Source organism: Rhamphochromis sp. 'chilingali' (genome assembly GCF_963969265.1).
Source record: "Rhamphochromis sp. 'chilingali' genome assembly, chromosome: 12".
NCBI lineage: Eukaryota > Metazoa > Chordata > Actinopteri > Cichliformes > Cichlidae > Rhamphochromis > Rhamphochromis sp. 'chilingali'.
Window position 1 is genome coordinate 11,313,308 of NC_137939.1, and position 20,803 is coordinate 11,334,110.

Sequence of the window (20,803 nt, forward strand, 5' to 3'; positions counted from 1 at the left end):
CGTGTTGGGCTTTTAGGGGTCTCGGACTCCTTGTAGTGTCAAGTGACTGGCTGGACAAGCAAATGTTGCTGTGTACACACACACACACTCTTACTCATACATGCACACACAAAATGTAGTGGCAGCTGCGCAATGGGATGGCCTGGCACAGAGCACAAGTGTCAAAAATGACGTCTACATACAGTAAAAGCCAGAAGAAAACGATACAAAACTATAAACGTCTCATGTGCTTAGTCAGCTGCTGCGGAGGCCAAGTGTGCGTTCACACTAGGAAGACTAAAGCAGGGTGTGTGTCTGCATGTGTGTGTATGTGTGTGAACGTCGAGGAAGTCTGTCGTCAGATCCAATGACGGGTCAACTTTTAAGTTACCTGCATTGAAGCTATATATACATATATATGTGTTTACGACATTTTAAGGTGGATACAAGATGTTTATCTCCTTGGCAAAAAAAATGATAATAATAATAATCCAACCATAAATCTGTTAGAAACAAAAACAGATGAGCAGATCTGGATTTTGGACACAACTCTGTATTACCAAACCTCTTGAAGTTCATTCATATTACAAGGTTCGACGGACAAACTTTTTACAAGTTCAGAAAGGCCAACAGTGTAACTACTGTATTGCGGTTAAAGACAAGCAGAAATTGTTTTGCCACAAAGCGTGAACCTAAAAACGAGGAGCAAAGTTCACTGTTGAACTTCAGCCGTTCAGATCTTCAGTGAGTAGCCGCAACACAGAAATGTCGTTTGTTTTTTCCCCACCTTGGCATGGTTTTTGACACTTTGATCTAAGAGTCAAAGGCAAACAGTGCTGATATATGTATTCATATAAATAACAAAATTATACAGTATAAATATAAAGATTCTGTGTGTGCATGTGTGTGTCTGTGTGTGTACAAGCACAGTTGTAGGTGGTTTATGAGTACAGAATAACGGGGGTGTGTGCGTGCATGTGTGTATTGTTGTGTGCGCTTGTGTGCCAGTGTTAGGACAGGAGACGGGGGAGAGGGGGGGAGGGTTAGAGGTGAGGCTTTCCCTCCCCCACCTCATGGAAGAGCGAGGTGTAAAACTCGGGCTCCAGTTGTTTGTTGCGGTAACGCTGCACAATTTCGGTTATTTTCTGCTTCCGCCTCACGTGAGGAGGGTTGTACAAGTCGCTCTCCAGACGCTTCCGTCGGCATACGTTGATGACCGTTTGGCGCACGAGGAACCCTGAGAGGCAGACACACAAACAGAAGCTCATCAGTACTCACGCGCGACACAGCCAATGTGAGTTACGTGGATTTAGAGTATTATGTGTGAAAGTGTAGAGCCACAGATAAAACCAAAACACTTAACTGTGCCATCTGCTGGCCAAGAGTTGCAGCACATTCAACAGAGTAAGACTTTTTTTTATTTCCCCCCAAAGTTAAACTTGTTCATCAACACAGGAAAGTTAAATAAATGCCTTAAATGGGTTCTTTCAAAGCCTGGTGATGCAACTTGACGACACAGATGAGCAATACTTTTACATTAGAAACCAGAACTTCAGAGGGAAACACCACACACTTTCTAAATGGGAGTTTATTTCCTGTGCATTTCCAAGTAAAAACATCCATTGTGCAATACTCATGCGTGCGCATTAATAGTGAGAAAATGATTCCTTGTGATGCATGAAAAAAGCTGAAGTGTGGTAAGGTAAGGATGGACAAGTTAAGTAAGTGGAAGATAAATGAGCAATTACCAAGAGCTCTGCGGCTGACCACCATGCCATCCACCAGAGGAATCACCATGCCAAATTTACCCACAGCACCATGCAAGCGGATCCTGAAGAGTCCCGTCTTCAGAGGGTGGATGAAGATCAAAGGAACGTCTTTTTCTAGTAACCCCGACCTGCAACATTACGAATAAAGTGAAAAGGGAGGCAAAGATAGGATAAGAAGATAGCTACATTTCAAATGCATGTACTCTGTCTATTTAAATAACTGTGTAATTCTGCTGATGGTGAACAAAGGAGCAATGTTTACAAAAATGCTTTTAATTCATTTTTCTTTCAAGTCACTTGACAACTGCTGTCACTGCTCTGCCACAGTTCCTCTTTTCAGCCCGCTGCATAGCACTTCCTGTTTTGCACATTGGGTTTTGCAGCATTGTTTTTTTTTTTTTTTCGTTCTTCCTTTTTGCACCTGACCAAAACCAATTCAGAAACCACATGTTTTTTTTATACTGGCAGGCAAGTGCATTAAGCATAAACTTGTGAATACCTGCAGGAAGTGCTGTTGCTCATGCTAGCTTCCAAGCCCGTGCTGGTTTCCGCTAAAAGGTCGGTCAAAGGGAAGTTCTCTAAAAAAACAAACAAAAAACAGAGAAATGAAGACTTTCATGCACATTGATAATTTGGCAAACACCTTCTTACAGACAACATCTAACAGTGCAGAGATTAAGTATTTTATACTAAAATATTTTGTGAGGATAAACCTGCTGGCTGACTATAATCTACGAAGGGGGCTAGTCTTAAATTACAGTATGAGAGGAGGGGTGGTGGGCCGAATAGAGACTTTATACCTACCAATATCATCAAAGCGCTCCACCCAGACCACAAACGCCTTTGTTTCAGGCCCCAGTTGGGGGAAGGATTTTCCAGTCGATGACCTCTTTGCCTTCACTAAAGGACTCAGCTAGATAAAACAGGTAAATTCATTTTGATCAAGCATTACATCAAACATTAGAGGCCACATATACTCACAGAAGCTGAAATCTACCTTTTTAGCGGACTCCATGCTTTCAGAATGGTTGGGGAACAGTTCCAGTGTGAGATTGGGTTGTTTGAGCACACCGGGCATGAGTTCTGAGTTGGTGTCTGCCTCCACCGTGGAGTCACTGTGCACTGAAGACTCCTCTGCCAAATGAGAGCAAATTGCAACTCCAATTCAGCACAGAGGCTTTCAGTATCTTTGAATTCATATTGAAGATCGTGAATACTGACCTGAGTGTTCTGTTAGAGAAGGAACCACAAAGGCGATTTCTGTCAGAGCATCAGCATAGTACAAAACTTTCTTCTCTCCGTTGAACACCGAACCACCAGTGTCCTCCGGTGTACCCGCTTCCTCTGGAAAAACAAACAAAGATTCATTGAGTTACTAATAACATATAAACAGATAAATAACAATTGCGATGACCATCTTAGTGTCTTACCTGCTTGTACATCATTGCTATCAGAGCAGTAATTCACAGACCAGCTGGTGTCCAAGTGTCCTGTCCAGCCTGGGTGGCGTCCCACGTCCACAGGCCAACCCAAGGATAACAGGAACTCCAAGAAGTGGGGCTGGACGCTGGCCGAAGACTCTACATTCCTTAGGATCTGATCACCAACAACAAGAACAAGATAATGAAAGAGTTTCTTCTTCCTGTTCCTCTTTATGTGTGTAAATAAATAAGTAACTGGAAGAAGTAACTAAGTTAACATCAGTACATTGTAAAGGTAAACAATAATCAATCAATCTGTATTCCCTTACCTCATGACTGCTTTTCTGTCCAGGTTTCACATAGAAAATAAAGACCGTGTCAAAAGGTCGGCAGGGAAGCAGGTCCAGGTAGCTGATGTCATCAAAAAATCCTGGCAAGGATGACTCCAGGGCAATCAGGTGAGGAGGTAGACGACTGTTGTTGGGTTCCTATGAAGGGTTATGTAAACATTATTCTAACAAATACATTTTATTTCACAGATTTAAGTATTTTTTGTCAGGATCAGATAGGCAACATTTTTAATATGACCTTTTTTCAAATTAAAGAGCTTTTAGAAGTTCATCTTTCTTTCATGTACAGCAGTTTAGCACATTCTTGCAAACATGTCTTCATATTAGCTCAGCAACTCAAGATCTATACTATCCATTAATGCGATAAAATACACTCAAACTTGTGCCGTATTTAAAGTGATACATAAATGTTACAAGATGAGAAATATTAAGATCTCCATCACAACTTTTACGGAATAGTAGAAAGAACAAAAAGAACCAACCCATCGTTTATCTGAAAAAGGCTTTAAATAGAAAGACAATGGAAACCTACCAATTAGCATGTATATTTAATACCGATCAATCAAAGAGTTTGTAATCTGACATTAAAAAGTAACTGACCTTAAGTGCTTCCAGAGACAAGAAGCCAAAGTGGGAGAGGAAGAGACGTGCTGTCTGGAACTCCTGTGAGGGTGGAGGGGGTTTGCAGTCTGTCTGTGGGTCAGGAAAAGGAGTGGACTTCCAGATTTCCTCACTGTGTCGCTCCAAGGCGTTCTCATACTCTATCTGCTTGGTCATCAGATTACGAAGCTTGTCGTGCTGAACTTCCAGCTGAAAAGATGGGGGCGGGACATCTTTAAAACAGGGCCTCGTGAACAGTCGTCGACTGCATGAGCTCAACGTGAATTGAAGCAGAACCCTCACAGTCCAAACAGATACTGACCCCCAAAGGTGAGAGGAAACGTTATGACAGTGTCATCTGTACTTTATAACCATGGGAAACATTTAATAATGGATCACCCATACCATCAAATGCAATCCAGTACACAGCCCTTTAGTTTATTAAAGGGCTGTTGTACTGGTTTGCATTCTCCAGCCCTTATAAAAGTTTGTTGAGACAGTGTTAGAGAAGCACCAGTAGTTTCACAGAGAAACTGCAAAGGATTGAGAAACCACACAAAATGATCACCACTAAACCAGATGATTTGACCTATTTAACACAACACCCAATGAGCCCTCCTGTTTCCAACAACTCACACGAGGGCAAATTCTGTTCAGTGAATCTGAAGCTCTCGAATCTTCCTCCCAGCCCATACAAGACACCTAAGTTTGTGCAATAACAAACAATACTCTTTAAGATATAACAAATCATGGTTTACCCGATACCTGTAAGAGAATAACTTAATTTTTGTGTTATCAGACATAATGTGGATAGAAGCTTAATTATAGGGTTCGACGGGAAGCTGATCTCTCACCTCCTTACTAACAATGTCATCCAGGTCAGGGATACTGACATCAGCTTTGACAAGCGGGATCTTATCCACCTCCTCAGGGAAGGGCCTCTGTTTCACATTGTACTTAATCCCCACATCATTGTTGGGTGTTGGACGGCCTTCAGGAACAAACACCTGCTGCGGGAGGGGAGAAGAAAACAGATATATAACAGAGATGTGTTATCAGATGTGGTGCTACAAGTTTGACAAAATGGTGCAACTTTAAAATATGTTTTAGCAAAGTTAGCTTAAAATGTGTTAACTTTAATTAGTATTAATCTAGAGTGCGATCTCACCCTCTGATTAGCCCTGGCCCCTCTCGGTTGATGGAAGAGCTGCATGGTCCAGGCATGTCGACCAGCCGTTCCCCGGATCAAAACTGTCACAGAAGGACTGGGGTCTGTGAGGACAAAAACAGACCCATATTAAAAGCATACCAGACACTTTGTTTTCTCCCAGCATTCAAATTTATTAACTAAAAATATCAAAAGCGAGACAATAAGCTACTGACTTTGCTCATTGCCAAGAGGTTGCTCCAGCATTGCAAGGATGACAGAGTTTTCCAGGACAAAGTAACGGAAGTTACTGGCTCCTGTGGCACTGAGTCTGGCATAGCGAATCAAAGTATCTTCATTCAGCAAGCTGCAAGTAGACGCAGGCCCACTGGGAGACGGGAAGGCCCCCAACACCTGCATGATACTAGGGAGCACCAGGGAAACACAAATATAAGAAAGAACATAAATACAAGCAAACTGGGTCAATGAATGCAACATATTTCACTATCCAAAAGTCATGTGTATGAAGGTTCAGCAAAAAAAGTGGGCCAGCTCCGATGCTGAGGAAGCAGAAAAATAAACAACAGAAGCAACAACACTTTAGCACAGTCATAAAAGATTTTGAAGAAAAACCCTACTTGGTTTATAAGAATCAGTCACAATCCACTTCAGTGTTATCACCAAGTCTAATGATGGAAAAGTCATCAGCATCACTATGGGGGTGAATTTCTCTGGCTGACTGGCCAAGTCGCAACCCACGGCTATGCTGAGTGGGGAGTTTCCCCTCACAGCCGAGAGGTTTGCTGGATGAATATCTGGGGCAAAATAGTGCGATTTTATTTACACTTTGTTATAAACTATTCAGTAAACTCCATTTTTGGACCCAGTTCTGATAGACCTTTATAAACAGGAAGAGTTTAGTCATTGCGCAGCTGTTTTTGTGTGCAGCTGAGATTCTCGGTCTGTGGCTGTGGCTGACTTTTTGGCTGTGCTTTGTCACAGGTAGCTAAATTTAAGTTATATACAAATTTATTGTGTGATTGACTGCCACTGGAGGTGATATCAATCTGTCTAGCCTATCTAGCAAACAAAGGACAATTTACAGTAGACATACTTTTACTAGCTTATCAAAAAGCAAAGGTGCAATACAAGTGTTTAAGTTTAAAGATAAGGAGATCCTACAGTAGGAAATCTGGTGTTTGCTGCAGACTGCTGGTCACATCACAAGACTTATACAGGTGATGAAATGGTAACGTAACCATTTTACAATGAAAAATGTTTGCCTTTTTCCATTAGTACCTAGTCTGATCTTGACCGGACTCCCATTCTATTACAATCCACTACCACCTAATGTGCCTGGTTGTGGTTATAGCAATGCAGCCGAGCGTCCCGTGGCGTAATTAGTGCGTGACATGAATGCTACAACAAAGCTGGGCGTTGAGGCAACGATATACCTGGTGCTCGGTCTGTGGCTTTTTTTTGTCAGACTTGGGGACCACAGCGTTGTGTTTTTGTAGCCGTTCCCCTCGTTGCTTGGTTTGGATTTTCCTGAATGAGACGCTCTCATGACTCATCATGATGCCACTCAAGTGATGCCACTGACTGGTGGCATGCAGTCTGTTGATGTCACATTTTTGGATACGATTGCTTGGAAGCCCGGCGGAGTAGGTGCTAAATAAAGTACCTGGCACCAGGTACTATGACCAAATGGAAAACCCTGAAAAGCATGGTAAGCTGACCGGAGTAGGTACTAATGAAAAAAGGGGGCTTTAGTCTCACCAGGACAAAGTTGCCTCAGCAGCATCCTTCACTCTCATGGAAGCCGGGTTGTGCTCCTTCTCCCCTTTATGTCGAACTTCTTGCTCCTGACGGGACTTACTGCCTGAGATTCCCAACTCCACAATTTCCAAAACCTCAACCAAACAGTCCTGGAGCAAAAGAAAATACAAAACAATATATAGATTTTCTCTTACCTACCGACATACATGAAAGAGAGAGGGAAAAAGGTCTTTAGACTTACTTTCTCATCCAACATGTCAGGGTGTTCTGTGAGCCACACACACAGAAACTGGAAGGCAGCTACAATCATGGAGTGGAGGTCTCTGGATTGAAGAGGAGCTGGACGGCTACACTGGAACACAATGTAACCACATATCGAGCTGACAGCACGTTTACGGTCTGCAGAGTCGACCCCCACCTTCACCTGATTAAGACATACACAAAGACAGGAAAAAAATCTTCTATATTAGATACATTTTAAAAGTGGTTTGTTTTATGCAACTGTGAAAAAATTTGGTTTAAAAATGTTGCCCTTTTTTTCCAAAATGACAACATATTTGATTATGAGTAGAAAAGTATGTAAAGGAACAGTAAAGTCAAGTCGCTTTATTGTAATTTCAACCATGTGCAGTGGTACATTACACAGTGAAGTGAGACAACGTTCCTCCAAGACCCTGGTGCTACATATAACAGGTGATCAACACATGACTAAATAAAGTGCAAGTGTGCAAAAATGGCAAAAGTTGCAAAAAACAAAAAGACAAAACAAAGCAAAAACAGTGCAACACCAGACAGAACAGAATGATACAAGCACAAGGCAGTGCAGACACAACAGTGCAACAAAAAAAGTGCAACAATGAAAGTGGGTTGTGCCAAAAGACAAGAATATCGTCTTTTCTATACTCGGAATTCTGTATTAAGTAGAATATTGACATATTAATTGCTCATGCATTTTGGCAGTGTGATTGCAAACACAAACTTCACAGTCATTACAAGTTAGAGAAACTCTCTTTACAGTAATCTGTGGTACAATGTGAGGGCAACTCCCTTATTCTGAGCTAGGAAATTATCTGACTGAAGGTGGCAAAAAACACCCAAATGTATCACAAGTCTTCTGTGAAGCTGCACTGTGTCATTTGGGAATGGGGCGTAATAACTATCGGTATAAGTTAGCACGCCCTACACGCAGCTGGTTTCGCTTGACCCCATAATCGGCCCAGACATTTTATTAAGGGTGTTCCTGGAATAGAGCTCTTTCAAAAACTCTTTTTTTTAAATTGATTTTTTAAAGGTTTTTTTTTTTTTTTTTTTTTTTTTTTTTAAGACTACAGTAACTAAAGCTGCTGAGGCCTGAGTAACATTGGTGTACTGGAACACGACAGTTATCTTAGCTAGTCCAGCTAGTAATGACTGCACATTCTTACACTGAGCTTCTATGGTGTTCAAGTTACCTTGGCCAGTCCAGCCAGCAGTTCCAGGGCAGCGAGTGAAATGCTCATGTCATGTCTCCACTGGGAGTTGAGCCTCTGAGTGACCAGGTGGATGCTGCGCACCAGCAGGCCTGCCGCAGTATCTGGAAGAGCTAGATCATATAACACCCCAAAATACCAAACACTGCAAAGAATAGAGCAATGCAGGATTAAAGCACCAAAGCTAGAAAGTCACACAGAAAGACATTTCTGAATGCTCAGGTGTTAGCAGATATTGCTTTATATTAACATACAACATGCATTAGAGGTGAAAGAATACAGCAAAGCACACAATCCTGAGCAAAATACAGGCAGAGTAAAAAAGAGACAGCAGTAAACAAGCTGCTGAGGAACAGAACTGAGTGATGTTAGCATTTTTACATCAAAATAGCATTTTCAAATTTTATTTTAACAAATAATTACGAGATTTTTTTTAAAAACAGAGGAACACTGAAATTTTTAAGAATTACTTAACATTTATCACCCAATTACATTAAATATATGTAAGTGGAAGGAAAATTCCAGTTCATCTGACAAAAGACTTTCCTAGTTTGAGCTACTTTTTACAGGGGCTAAAAACTTTGAAAACAAAGAGTCCTAAGACTGATTTTCAACAACAATGTAAAGTCCACTATCTGGACACCTTTGTCCCAGAAAAGAAATTTTACAAGTGGAAGCAACGCAACCTTGTGTGAGGTATGTGACACAACAACAATCTTCTTTATTTCCGTTTTTTACTACAACCTCTGTTACAAAGAACTCTGCACTGTCAAGTGTTTTTTTTAAGAGATAATGTTAAGAAATTAAATGAACGGACCAGAACAGAAACTGACTAGAAAACCCAAATAACACTGAAATGGCTGCAGCATTTATAACAACAGATGACCCACTCTAAAGCATTGCTTTTCCTGTACTAAGCCTCACAACACAATGCTATAGTCCTACAGATGTGTCTCACAGGAACCAAGCAATCCCTTCCCCCAGTTTCCTGCTGGAAAACGACTGCCTATGTGAAGCACTGTTCACTGAAAACAGACATAAATTTGTGCAAAAAAGAAAATGATCAAATGAAAACAAAACATCACTCAGCCCTGCACAGTAAATACTAAATTTGAAATCCATTTGATTAGGCAACATTGTTGCAACCAATCATTAAGAGAAAAAAAAATGCAAATCAAAGCAGAAACTCCACCCACCCCAATCCCAAATTCTTCTTAAACAACATCACAGCAAACACTTTACATCACCTACAAAGATATTTTACCCAACGCTTCTTAACTCTGCATACCACTTTAACCACGTTAGCTATAAAAAAAACCCACAAACGAGTCAAGAGGAGTTGGAAGCTAATGAGAAATCAGCCAGGGATCATTAGAAATAATCTTTCAGCAAACCTGCTATCTGACCAAATAAAGTATTATTGTGTTAATTCATTAAGCACAAAAATATTAGTGTATGTTCAGGAGCGGCATGTCCTACCATAGTCACGGAGAAGCGCCTGTGCAGGGCGTTCAGAGTCTGGGCTGGTGGCCTCCGTGCTGCCTCCACTGTTGAAGCTGATGCCACTGTTGGTACGGCTGTGACCCTGACTCCTCAGGGTTGAGTGGCTGCCATCTATGCTCCCCTGCCACCGAAAAACACAGAAATCTTAATGCCCAGTCCAGCTTGTAGCACCGTAAATATTAACTAATTAGCAGAAAACAAGCTTACTGTTTCAGTCTGGGCGCCTATGGACTCTAATAAAGCTGAGTCTTGAACAATATTTAGCATTGCACCTGAAAAAAGGGATAAAAATAATTAAAAAAAAAAAAACAACAATTTTACACAATCATAAAGTACAAACAATATACAGAGTTAAAATAACTGCAATCAAATATATGAAGCTATCAGCAAATACCCAGTATGAGCTGTGTGTTGGTGGGGTCAGTCTCTGTCTGCAGAGCTCCTATGAGGACATTGACAAGACGCAGCCTCAGTGAAAGGAAAGACACAGGCTGGTCATGAGGCCAGCCATCTTCCTCGTTGAATTTTCCCTCCAACAGAACCTAAAGAACACAGAGTCAGTGTGGTTAGCAACCTTGACTAACTTTAAACTCTGCAACAAGAAAAGGTTTCAGGGCTTGTTTTATGATTACGTAATCATCAACAGGTTTTAAAGAGTTTAATATTTGAAGAAAGAGCCACCAATGTGTGTACAATACACAGCATTAAGCAAGACTGTTACTATCAGCTTAAAGATAAACATCGCCAAAGTCATTACCTCTGATTTGATGTTGCCAAAGTGATGTGGCAGTGGGAGCATAGCAAGCAGGATGTTGATGGAGGCTCTCCTCAGATCAGTAGGATTTACATACATCTTAAATTTGGACAGTTCCCTAACAAAAATAATGGAGACATGCTTTAAGTAATATAATTGATTTCTAACATAACACATTTACATGACTGAGTAAAAACAAATAATGGTCTCAAATGAAAGTAAACTACCAGTCTAACCTGTCTGGCACAATGGTCTCCAGCGCAGCTATGAAGTAGGGCACCACCACATTGATGCCCTTTAGGTCAGTACAGAAGAGAGAGGAAGAGTTGAGAATGATAGAAGCCAAAACTGGTCTACAGATGAAATCAGAAATCTGCAGACCCTGAATCAGGACCATGTAGAACCTGCAGAAAAGGAAATAAGAAAACCATATCATTTTCTTTCCTACTGTTAAGAAGATGGCAACAAAACCAGTTTAATTTGGCAAAAAAAAAAGTATATACCTCGACAGGTAAACTGGTAGAATCTCCTCTCCAGTTTTTTTGCTACAGAAGATGCGACACAGAGTCCCACAGGCCTCAGCCCGTCCTGCTTCATAGCTCTCTGGGAACTCATTGGCATCAAACATTGGGTTATTCACCATGGAGTCAGTGGACATTTGGGAACCCTTCCTCCTCAGCTCCAAGGACACTTGAGTGGCTATCGCTGTACAAAGTGTGAAAAAAAAGAATGAAAGAACCCTGAATTCCATTGCAGTCCTCAGTTTTCATGCATGTATGACAAAACAGGCAAAAGCAGACAAAAATATACTATATGCACACTAGAACGAAAAGTTAACAGTAAAAATTCAAAAACATAAAAGCAACAAAAAGCAGATATTAACTCACTATCACAACAAGAGAAAGGAAGGGCTTTATTAACTGCAAACACACACTCACATCCTTTAATAAAAGCATTCAATAAAGGGAACTCTGACACAAAGAGTTTGCCATAGAAGTTCCGCCTAGCACCGGCACAAAGCGTGAATAAGTTGTAGTGTGCTCGTACTAAAAACGTGTCAGGCGTTCACTGCTGCAGGAACATAAAGCAAAATCCCTGTGTCAGCATCCCTCAATGCTGCAATCATATGACTGTCACATTCACTTCATGCATTGAGGCACTAAACCAATAAAAAAAAATATATAATTCAAAACTGAAGTGAACTGACAACATCAAAAAGAAAATACAAGAAACAATGCTAAACTCGAGGGGAGTCTGAAACACAATAGTACGGATTAGCGTGACTCAAAGGAAAAAGAAAATGGCAACTTAAATGGGGTGGTACTGTCACAAACTGGCAACGTTAATGTCGAGACAAGTGGTCAGTTTGGTGAAACCCATTCCATCAACCTCTGGAGAAACGCTGAAAGAATGCTGGTGAACTTTTATATATGGCGAGGAGTTGGAACAGAAAACGATGGTGATGATGACAATGACCATGAGGAACTCAACTCAAAAGCAAGAAGATTTTGTCAAGAAACGCAAATCAAGTGAGGGGGAAAAAAAGCTGCCATTCCTACTTACAAGATTTATAAGAAAGGAGAATTTGGATAAAAGAGGCTGCAAGATAACAGAAATAGTGGAGAGAGAAAAAAAATCAAAGCAGATCCAATATTTTGGGATCAATTCATATCAGGCATGAATTGTGTGGTTTTTCTTTTTTGCTCATGACTTCTGACCATTACAAATATCTTACATTAATCAGACATGATAGACACGTGCAGGACACTACACCAAAAAGAGAAATGTGAGAAGAGCCAAAGAGGGCCAATTGCAAACGCTAAAAAGTGTATGTGCTGTCATTAACTCTTAGCTCCGCTGCCAGTAATGATTGTACCAATTAAATGACCGTATGAATTCCTTAGGATAGGGTTAAAGCCTATATGTAGTTTGAGCCAGGTCTAAATTGTTGGTCGATGCAAATGGATTAGAGTCAGATGGAAATCTCATACGAGGCCACTTGTAACCAAGCCCTCCACACACAGAAAGGCCCAACAGAGTTTCAGAGAAAATGGTGAAAAAACAAAAAGATATCCCAACAACAGAGTACAAATTTTTCAAAAAATTAAATTAAATAAATAAATTAAATAAAGACCAAAAAACACATAACTCCATATGAACACATACTTATGAACACCGACTTGCCCATGCATAATTTTAAACAGCGTGAGACGTTGCGTCGCTTCTTACCCGTCATGCTGGGGTCTCGGCTGAGGCCGCTGTGGAGCTTACAGTGGACGAGAGCAGCGTCGAAAAGCCACTGGCCAAAGAGGTTGAGGATGCTGTTGACCTTCGGTCGAGCTGGGGCTGGCAGGGGCCGAGACTCCCAACTGCTCTGGTTGGGGCTGGAAAGAAGAGTCGGGGAGGACGAAGTCTGCTGCTGCTGCTGTTGCTGCTGCGATGTTTTGTTTGGCTGACCACCACTGCCCTACAGGGTGCGGTGGGAATAGAAGATATCTCAATAGGCTGAAAACAGCTTGACTAGTTCAACTAAAAGATCACAAGATTTGGACAAGTGTACTGAAATACTGCCTGCCTACAAATTCTAGATAGTGCAGCTTCAGCATGGAAAGAATAATGTGCCAAGTTCAAGTATTTAACTCTTTTCTGTCTGCAGACCAACAGAAAGCTAAGCTCTAAACATCTAACAGTTACACTTATTGTTCTGCATCTCTGTAGCAGTTACAGAACTTACAGCTGAACTCTTGCTTGTAGTTTTGGTGACCACTGTGTGGCGCTGCTTGCGGCTATGAGGAGGCGTGGTGTTGGTGATTGAGGGCGGCGGCGACATGCTAATTCTGTTGACTGGAGTGGGCGGGGCACTGTCAGCCCTGGGACGTGATATGCCTGGTGACAGAAAAGTAAAATGAGTCGGGGTATAATAGTCCAATTTTCCTCAGATATCTGGGGGTGGGGCGGTGTCATCTGATTAGCCTGGCAGCGAAAAAATAAAAAAATAAATCAGCAACCATTGTTTTCCCCCCCAGGGAACAGACCATGTTTTGGGTAAATATAATCATTTTGAAGCAGTTTTCCATTTACAGTATTATTTAAGACAGTATGTGAGTTGATCATAGACAGCATTGATTCACAGACATGCAAGACAATGGTTAGATACAAATCACCAATCACTGATTTCCATTTTGATTTTCCATTTTCATGCCTGCAGGAGTCCCCCTGATGATCTTGCAGTTTAGCCTGAATATCTGACATATATCACTTGTGAGTCTGAGTATCATCACCAACAGTGAATGGACCAATCCACTAACATGCCCAGAGCAAAACATTATATCATGTATCAGCTGATGTCTGTACCATGAGAGAGCGGCACTGGACAAAAAGTGAACACCCTCTCCCGTACAGCTTTCTTTTCAACAGAGACACCTACAGTGTAAAGAGAAAAATACACACGGGTATGTTTCTATTGAAATCTTTAAACAGGTATTACTGACTGACATCCTCCATCTTGAGATTACTCAGAGGTAGTAAGAGAACAACACTGGCAAAAAAAATACATTTTAAATCTTTTTCTCTCTATAAATCACAAATAACACAAATTTTCATCTACGCTATAAAACCCATCAGAAGTGTTTGGCTTTACTGTTTGTTAAAGACAAGATTCTACAGATTACGATTACAGGATGAAACTGAATTTAGAGCGACTTAAAACTTTTTGCCAAACAGATCACAATAAAAACCAGCTGCTTACACTTCTGTCAAAGTAACGCTTTCTTTTGCAGCAGTTTCTGAAATCATTTCTGGCAACAATAATATATGGGGATAAATTCCTAAAGCAGGTAGCTGCCACAAAAGCAGGAACAACATATTTCTTAAACATAATCCATTAAATAATGGATTGCAAAAATGGTCTCCAAGCTGAAGTTGCTTTATCATTCATCCCTTAAGTATATCCTCATTTTGAATGTCTTAAATATCACTCAACTGAGCTTTTCGTCTTAACTTAGGATTCCTCTTACCCAAGAAGGCATCCACCAAGCAGCTGACACCCCTCATGGCCCTGAAGAAGATCTGGGGTAGTTGTTTCAAACATGGATGCAATACCACTTCATGGGGTATGCCACTCGAATTGAGAAACTGTTCCTGAAACTTTGGAGTGGTGCTTACTACTGCGGGGTTGCTCAGGTCCACTGGGTTGCTGGAAACAAAAAGGAAAGCAAACGTAATAATGGATTAAGCCAAATTTTTAAAAGTGTTGCTAAATCTTTCTTGAATAAATGTGACATAAGGTTGGGTAGACGAAGGAAGTAAAAGGAAATAAAGGAGGGAATGACAAATGAAATAACATTTAAAAAAGCCAGACATGAAAGTTTGGATGCAGTTGAATAGACTTGAACTAGAGCAGATAGGCAACTTCAACTTCCCCTTAAATAAAACAAACAAACACCATGTATGTCGTTTAGAAAGAGGAAAGAACATGTCTTTTTCAAGCAAAGGCATTTTTATACAGTTGAGGCAATAAGCACCTGAGCATGTGTAGAAAGCGGTACCACGCCTGGGCCACGCAATCATTGTCCATCTCTAAAGGAATCAAATTGGCATCCTCATCGGGAACTTTAAAAGGTGGGAAGGACGGTCCATGAGTAAACCGCAGGAGTCTGAAACGAAGAAATGAGACAGGAATACACAGACTGCATTAACAGAGACCTCGAAAAACCAAACCACATTTCATCCCTTGAGATGTTCTACTGGGCTTTTAATGCAGCCACTTTCAGTTGCTGCTTGTTTGTGAATTTCTTTGCCTTCAGTAGCTGCAAAGCATGCTCTATTAGTCTGAGATGGAGAGACTGCCTTTTACATTGAAGAAGGCAATCTCTCCAAAAACTGTCACTGTCCAACAACCTGTGGACCTAACTACATATAGATATCATAATTCTAACAAAATCTTTTACCACTGAAAACACAAAAGGTTGAACTGAATCCAATCTAACCTGGAGGTCAAAGCACAGGCTACTCTGCTCCACTGCTCTACAACAGGAGGATGATGCCTCCAATTGGCCAGCATCTCCCTTGCTGTCTTCCAATATGGCGGCGTGGGAAAGCAGCGGGCACACGCCAGCAGCCACACCTCAAACAACACTGCCATCAGTTTCTCTGCCAGCTTCTCAGCTACCCCCACTGAAAAAGGGAAAAAACAGGGGGGTATTATAACTAATCATCACAAATAATAACCAAGTAGATAACGAAGGAACAGTTTAGGAGAGAAAGGTTTGTTTACCTCCAACTGTGGGTGGTGCGAGCAAGGTGTCATTGATGCGAAGAAGGAAGAGCAGCAGCACCTCCCAGGTCTCTCTCACCATGGAAACGGACTCTCGTGCCAGCTTCTGGACTGCAGTCAGAACCTGCTGGCAAAGCCTGATGTGGTTCAGACTATGCTGCTCAGGCCTGGAGGGAGAAACAGCTTGTTTGAAATGAGGGAACATGAAAGCAATATAAGCAGTCCAAGATTTCAGTGAAAAGGCATTCATCCTTAAATTCAAGCTAATGGGAAATAAAGTTTTTAGACATACCTTGGTACAAAGACGTTGTAGAGATGCTTTAGAATAGTCTGGACATACATGTTGGGCTCCTTCACCACAGGCTGAGGCATCGAGTCCCTAGGCGACACCAGGGCCATCATCCAGTCTGTGTACACGTCCACACACAGCTTGACAGTGTCCCCCTCTAAGGGGAGGGTCAGACCATAACAGAGCACCTCCATAGTCCATTTCACCTGGGAACCAAACCATTGTTAGATATTTTATTATAAGTAATTATCTTATATTTGCAGAGAAGCTACATCACCCAATCCTAATGAAAGAGGAAGAATGGCAACAGTGTTTAAGTTTAGAAAAGCTCCTTGTATCCTACAAATACAATCAAAATATGCCCCCGCCCAACATAAACCTGCATACTTAGCGACTAAAAAGAGCCTAGATTACAAGACAGCTTAGGTGCTCTCAGTTTCCAGTGATATTTTGCATAATTTCCCACAATGGTTTTGTGTAAGAATCCTGCAGAGGTCAGTATGGCTAAGTATTCCTATCCATGCTCTACCCTCAGCAAGAAGCAGCATTCAAAGCCACAGCAGCACTTCAGATGCATGGTGCACCTGAGTAATGCCGATGTATTTTTAACCCAACGCAGCTCCACTCGCATCACTTCCTGACACACGCTGTCACATCATTAATTGAAGCAGCTGCTTTACTGTGAGCTCTGCCATTAACTTGCTCACAGCGGTGTGTGTCAGCAGACGTTCCAGTGTTTATGGGGATCATGCAAAGAAAGAGATCAGAGCTGTGTCTGGTTTACATTTATAGCTAACTGTTTAAATTGGCCCGTGTCAAGTTGTGTCTAGAGCCTACACAAAAGCTTAAGGTGTCACGAATACTGTACATTACAGGATTAATTGTGTGTGCTTTGGTGGTTTGTCATATAAAAACTATTTGCAGAGTACTTTCTTCTCATTTCTTGCATAATGTGCCCTTAATGTGTTCAAAAACATCAACCATTTAATAGAAGCAATAGATAGAAGAAACCATCTAAGTAACACTATCAGTCAGGCCTGCATATGCAAGAGTAGCTACAAAACAGATAGTCCTGACACCCTTACTGAGCACTGTGCAGCAACACCAGCAACAGAATGATAGTGGAAGATGAAGAAAACAAAAAGAGGGAGTCCAGATTCTGATAATGATATAAAAATGTATTTAGAACCTTTATTTTAAATATGGTGACCCAAACCCCATTATTACTTTATTATCATGTACTACACTTTTCATCACCTATGAATGTAGTTGGTGCTACATATTTAAGTGGATAATCTTAGACCAGTTTTCCCCCACACTCTCCTAAAGAGCCACATATACAAAAATATATGGACCACAGTATGTTCTAATTTCTATTTTTCTACGTAAATAATCATCAGCAAAAAAAAAAAAAAAACAGCACACTGATACCACTAAAAGTACTCATGTGTTTACTTAGCTCTGGTAACTGGAGTTAAAATGTCACGGTGATAGAGATGTAGGATGGCAGACTACCAAAGCATTAAAATGACATGCTCGTAGTTGACCCTTTTCTTACCTCTTTGTCTGTTTTGAGGATGTTCTCTGTGGCAACTGGGCTTACAGCTGTGCCCAGAGGTTTGACCACAGCATTTGCCACCTCTGTGCCCACACTTGGGGGATAGGTGTGCAAAACACTTAGGTGGCCCTGGTCACTCTGCACCACCAACTGCAACGAGCGCCACTCGGAGTACATGCTGCTGATGTCTACTGCACTCTACTCACACCTCCTGCCTCCACCTGCAGACACACAAATCCAGAGGGCAGCTTAATACGGAAAGTTAGGCACACTACCAATCGGTTACTTGTCCAAACTATAATACCAGAGTGGATACAGTCGTGCTACTTGTGAATTGCTGTTACATTGCAAACAGAGAAATGGTCACACCTCTTTCACTGTTTAGGTCTCGACCACCACAGCAGTTTTTCAGCTTTAACTTGTTTGACTGAAAATGCGTAGTTCACACATTTTGGAATTTGTAATTAAATGTTTTGTTAGCTACAACAAAACACGTATTAGCGAAAGTAAAATGAGTGTGGACTAACTGCGGGTTAGTTCTTTAAAAAAAAAAAAAGGAGTACTTCTTGATATGTGCCGTGACAGGAAAAAAGATCCAAACAGCCTAGATATATCATGTTTTGGCTAATGTTACGTTCTCTCCGGTAAGAGAAAACAAAAAGTATTGCGGTCAGCATTGCAAGGGTTGGATGCGGGTTTTGTTTTGCACTGAAGCCTTAAACTAACAACAGGAACGAAACATTTGTGCCCTACACTTCGGCTGGGTAATAACAAGCCGAGGAATAACCAGGAAACGGTTCTGAAAACGAGCAGATTGCTAACGATGGCTAGCATTGACACCAAAACATCTTCCTCATATTGTAGATGACATTATATGAAATTAACGACTGGGTTGTCTCTATGAACAAGTCAAGAGACTAACGTTAATAAAAACCGCTTGCGATAACTTATCGATTATCCCAAACTACACTGCAGTAGATCCGATGTTGCTTGCTAGCTAGCTCAGCTAATGCTCACTACGCTAGCCTATTCGTTGACATTAGCTAGATTAGCTGGCTGTCATTTGTGCTAGCTAACTATCCAACTTTGCAAGGACGCTAATGTTTACTAAGCGGATAGCTCAGGTACTTTTTTCCATTTACCTTGACCAGCTGGAAATGATGTCATAACAGAGCTCTGAAACTCGCAGTTTGTGCTTTCTGTATATCCTGGTCTAAACTATAACAGCCTCCATCTTTGCAATGTCAAGGCTTGGTTATTGCAGCTTTACGGGCTAACGGGAAGCAAGATCCGTAGGTTGACGCCCTCTACTGTTTGGTACAGTCTATCGGACCTGACGCAGCCCTCAGTTCATTCAGTTAATAACACAATGTTTTTGTTTTTGTTGTTGTTGTTTTTCGGGCGGGGGTGGGGAGGTGGGGTAGATACTATTTGTGAATGTACTTATTTTGTTTCACTATGCTCCGATTAACTATAACTAAAACCTCTATTTGAGAGGTTTGCGTGATGCATTAGTATTTTCTAAGGAAGTAAAGGCATGGAGTAGGCGAGGCATGCTTTGGTTTTGCTAGTAAAATGTGAAATAGGTGCAGGGTAAAGGGGTAAAGGAGGGGTAAAAATGTGGGTAAAGGAGATGCCTTCATATATTGTATTGGAACGACTTACTTATATTGTCAGAGGAAAGGGCGTAGATTTTGAAGAAATAGGGTTACCTTTAGCTGAGTTTCTGAGACATTATGAAGTGAATTAATTTAGAAAATGATACTTGGTGCTGAGTTTTTTTGTTTGTTTGTTTTTTGTTGTTTCTCTTCTTGCTTTGTTTGTTTTACCCATGCTGTGCATTGGTTTTGTTTTATTTTATTTTATTATTATTATTATTTTAAATCTATATTTGTTTATTTTGGGGACTATGATGTTTAATATAAATCTTATGTTAACTGTACTATTATTCTTTGCTTGTTCTGTAATATAAAACTCAATAAACATACTGTTTAAAAAAAAGTCCTCCAGAAGGCACAGAACCAGCTTTCAATGAACAGCTGAGCATCCAACATCTGCATGGAGGAGAGGAAGGCACTCACATTGCTTAGTAAAAACAACAGCGTTATCATCTTTCCGGGAAGCTAGGGCAGGTGCACGGTTTTGCTAAACCAGAAAGACTATCATGAGAAAATTCTGTCACTGTGGTTACAGGAAGAGGGTGATAGATTGTCTGTAGCAGTTAGAACAAGACAATGTTATTGACCAGCCCTCATAACACAGGATATACCCAGGGGAAGCTACATCAAGTATGGTTCACCGAAGATATATAAACAATGTGTACCTTTAAGACCAATTGTTTGTATGATCAACTCGGTCACCTATAACATCTCAAAGTTTCTGGCTTTTGATCCTCAGTCCATTGGTAGGCAGCTCTAAACACCACATCCAGAACATCATTATGGAGGCAGGTGAAACAATGGTCTCGTATGATGTAACATTTCTCTTCACCTGCGTTTGAGTCACTGAAGTGGAGGTAGCTCACGAGGGATAACAGGACCTCTCTCAGCACCTACCAAGCGTGTTTTACTCTTAGAACTGTGTCTTCATTCCACATATTTCACATACAAAGGTCAGTGCTATCCTACACCACCAAGTCATTGGTTCAGGTATGTGGATGACACCTGGGTGAAAATCAGATCTCAGGACTTACCACAATTCAAGGATCATATTAACTTGGTGGAGCAACACATTAAGATATTTAAAAGCTACAGCTTTTATCTTTAATAAAACAGCTTACAGCTGTACTGTTAACCCACGCATAGGATCAGTATTAAGTTTTGACTCTCATCATCCACTGGAGTATCCACTGGGTGTCATCAGGACGCTACAACACAGAGCAAACACCATCCCCACAGACAGAGCAGCCAG

At 41.1% G+C, this 20,803-nt stretch overlaps 1 protein-coding gene across 11 annotated transcripts; it reads right to left on the reverse strand.

Annotated features, from left to right (window-relative positions):
* Positions 1-26: 26 nt before the first annotated feature.
* Positions 27-19,181, reverse strand: ralgapb (Ral GTPase activating protein non-catalytic subunit beta). 11 transcript variants are annotated; one of them, XM_080899875.1, is made up of 32 exons: positions 19,036-19,181; positions 17,894-18,114; positions 16,339-16,541; positions 16,047-16,213; positions 15,760-15,946; positions 15,295-15,426; positions 14,788-14,966; positions 14,126-14,194; positions 13,506-13,657; positions 13,001-13,238; positions 11,275-11,476; positions 11,008-11,175; positions 10,775-10,889; positions 10,412-10,559; positions 10,225-10,289; positions 9,994-10,138; positions 8,497-8,618; positions 7,287-7,469; positions 7,046-7,194; positions 5,503-5,690; positions 5,288-5,391; positions 4,974-5,129; positions 4,756-4,821; positions 4,120-4,329; positions 3,499-3,657; positions 3,179-3,344; positions 2,970-3,092; positions 2,746-2,882; positions 2,553-2,661; positions 2,248-2,326; positions 1,728-1,876; positions 27-1,216 (listed from the first exon to the last, which is right to left on the reverse strand). In XM_080899875.1, exons 2-32 carry the CDS (start codon positions 18,068-18,070, stop codon positions 1,023-1,025), a joined length of 4,641 nt encoding a protein of 1,546 aa, XP_080756001.1. In that variant the 5' UTR covers positions 18,071-18,114; positions 19,036-19,181; the 3' UTR covers positions 27-1,022. The 11 variants fall into 11 exon arrangements, with proteins under 11 accessions (XP_080756001.1, XP_080756000.1, XP_080755997.1 ...); XM_080899874.1 differs by having other exon boundaries at positions 4,974-5,126; positions 8,497-8,627; XM_080899871.1 differs by having other exon boundaries at positions 8,497-8,627.
* Positions 19,182-20,803: the final 1,622 nt, after the last annotated feature.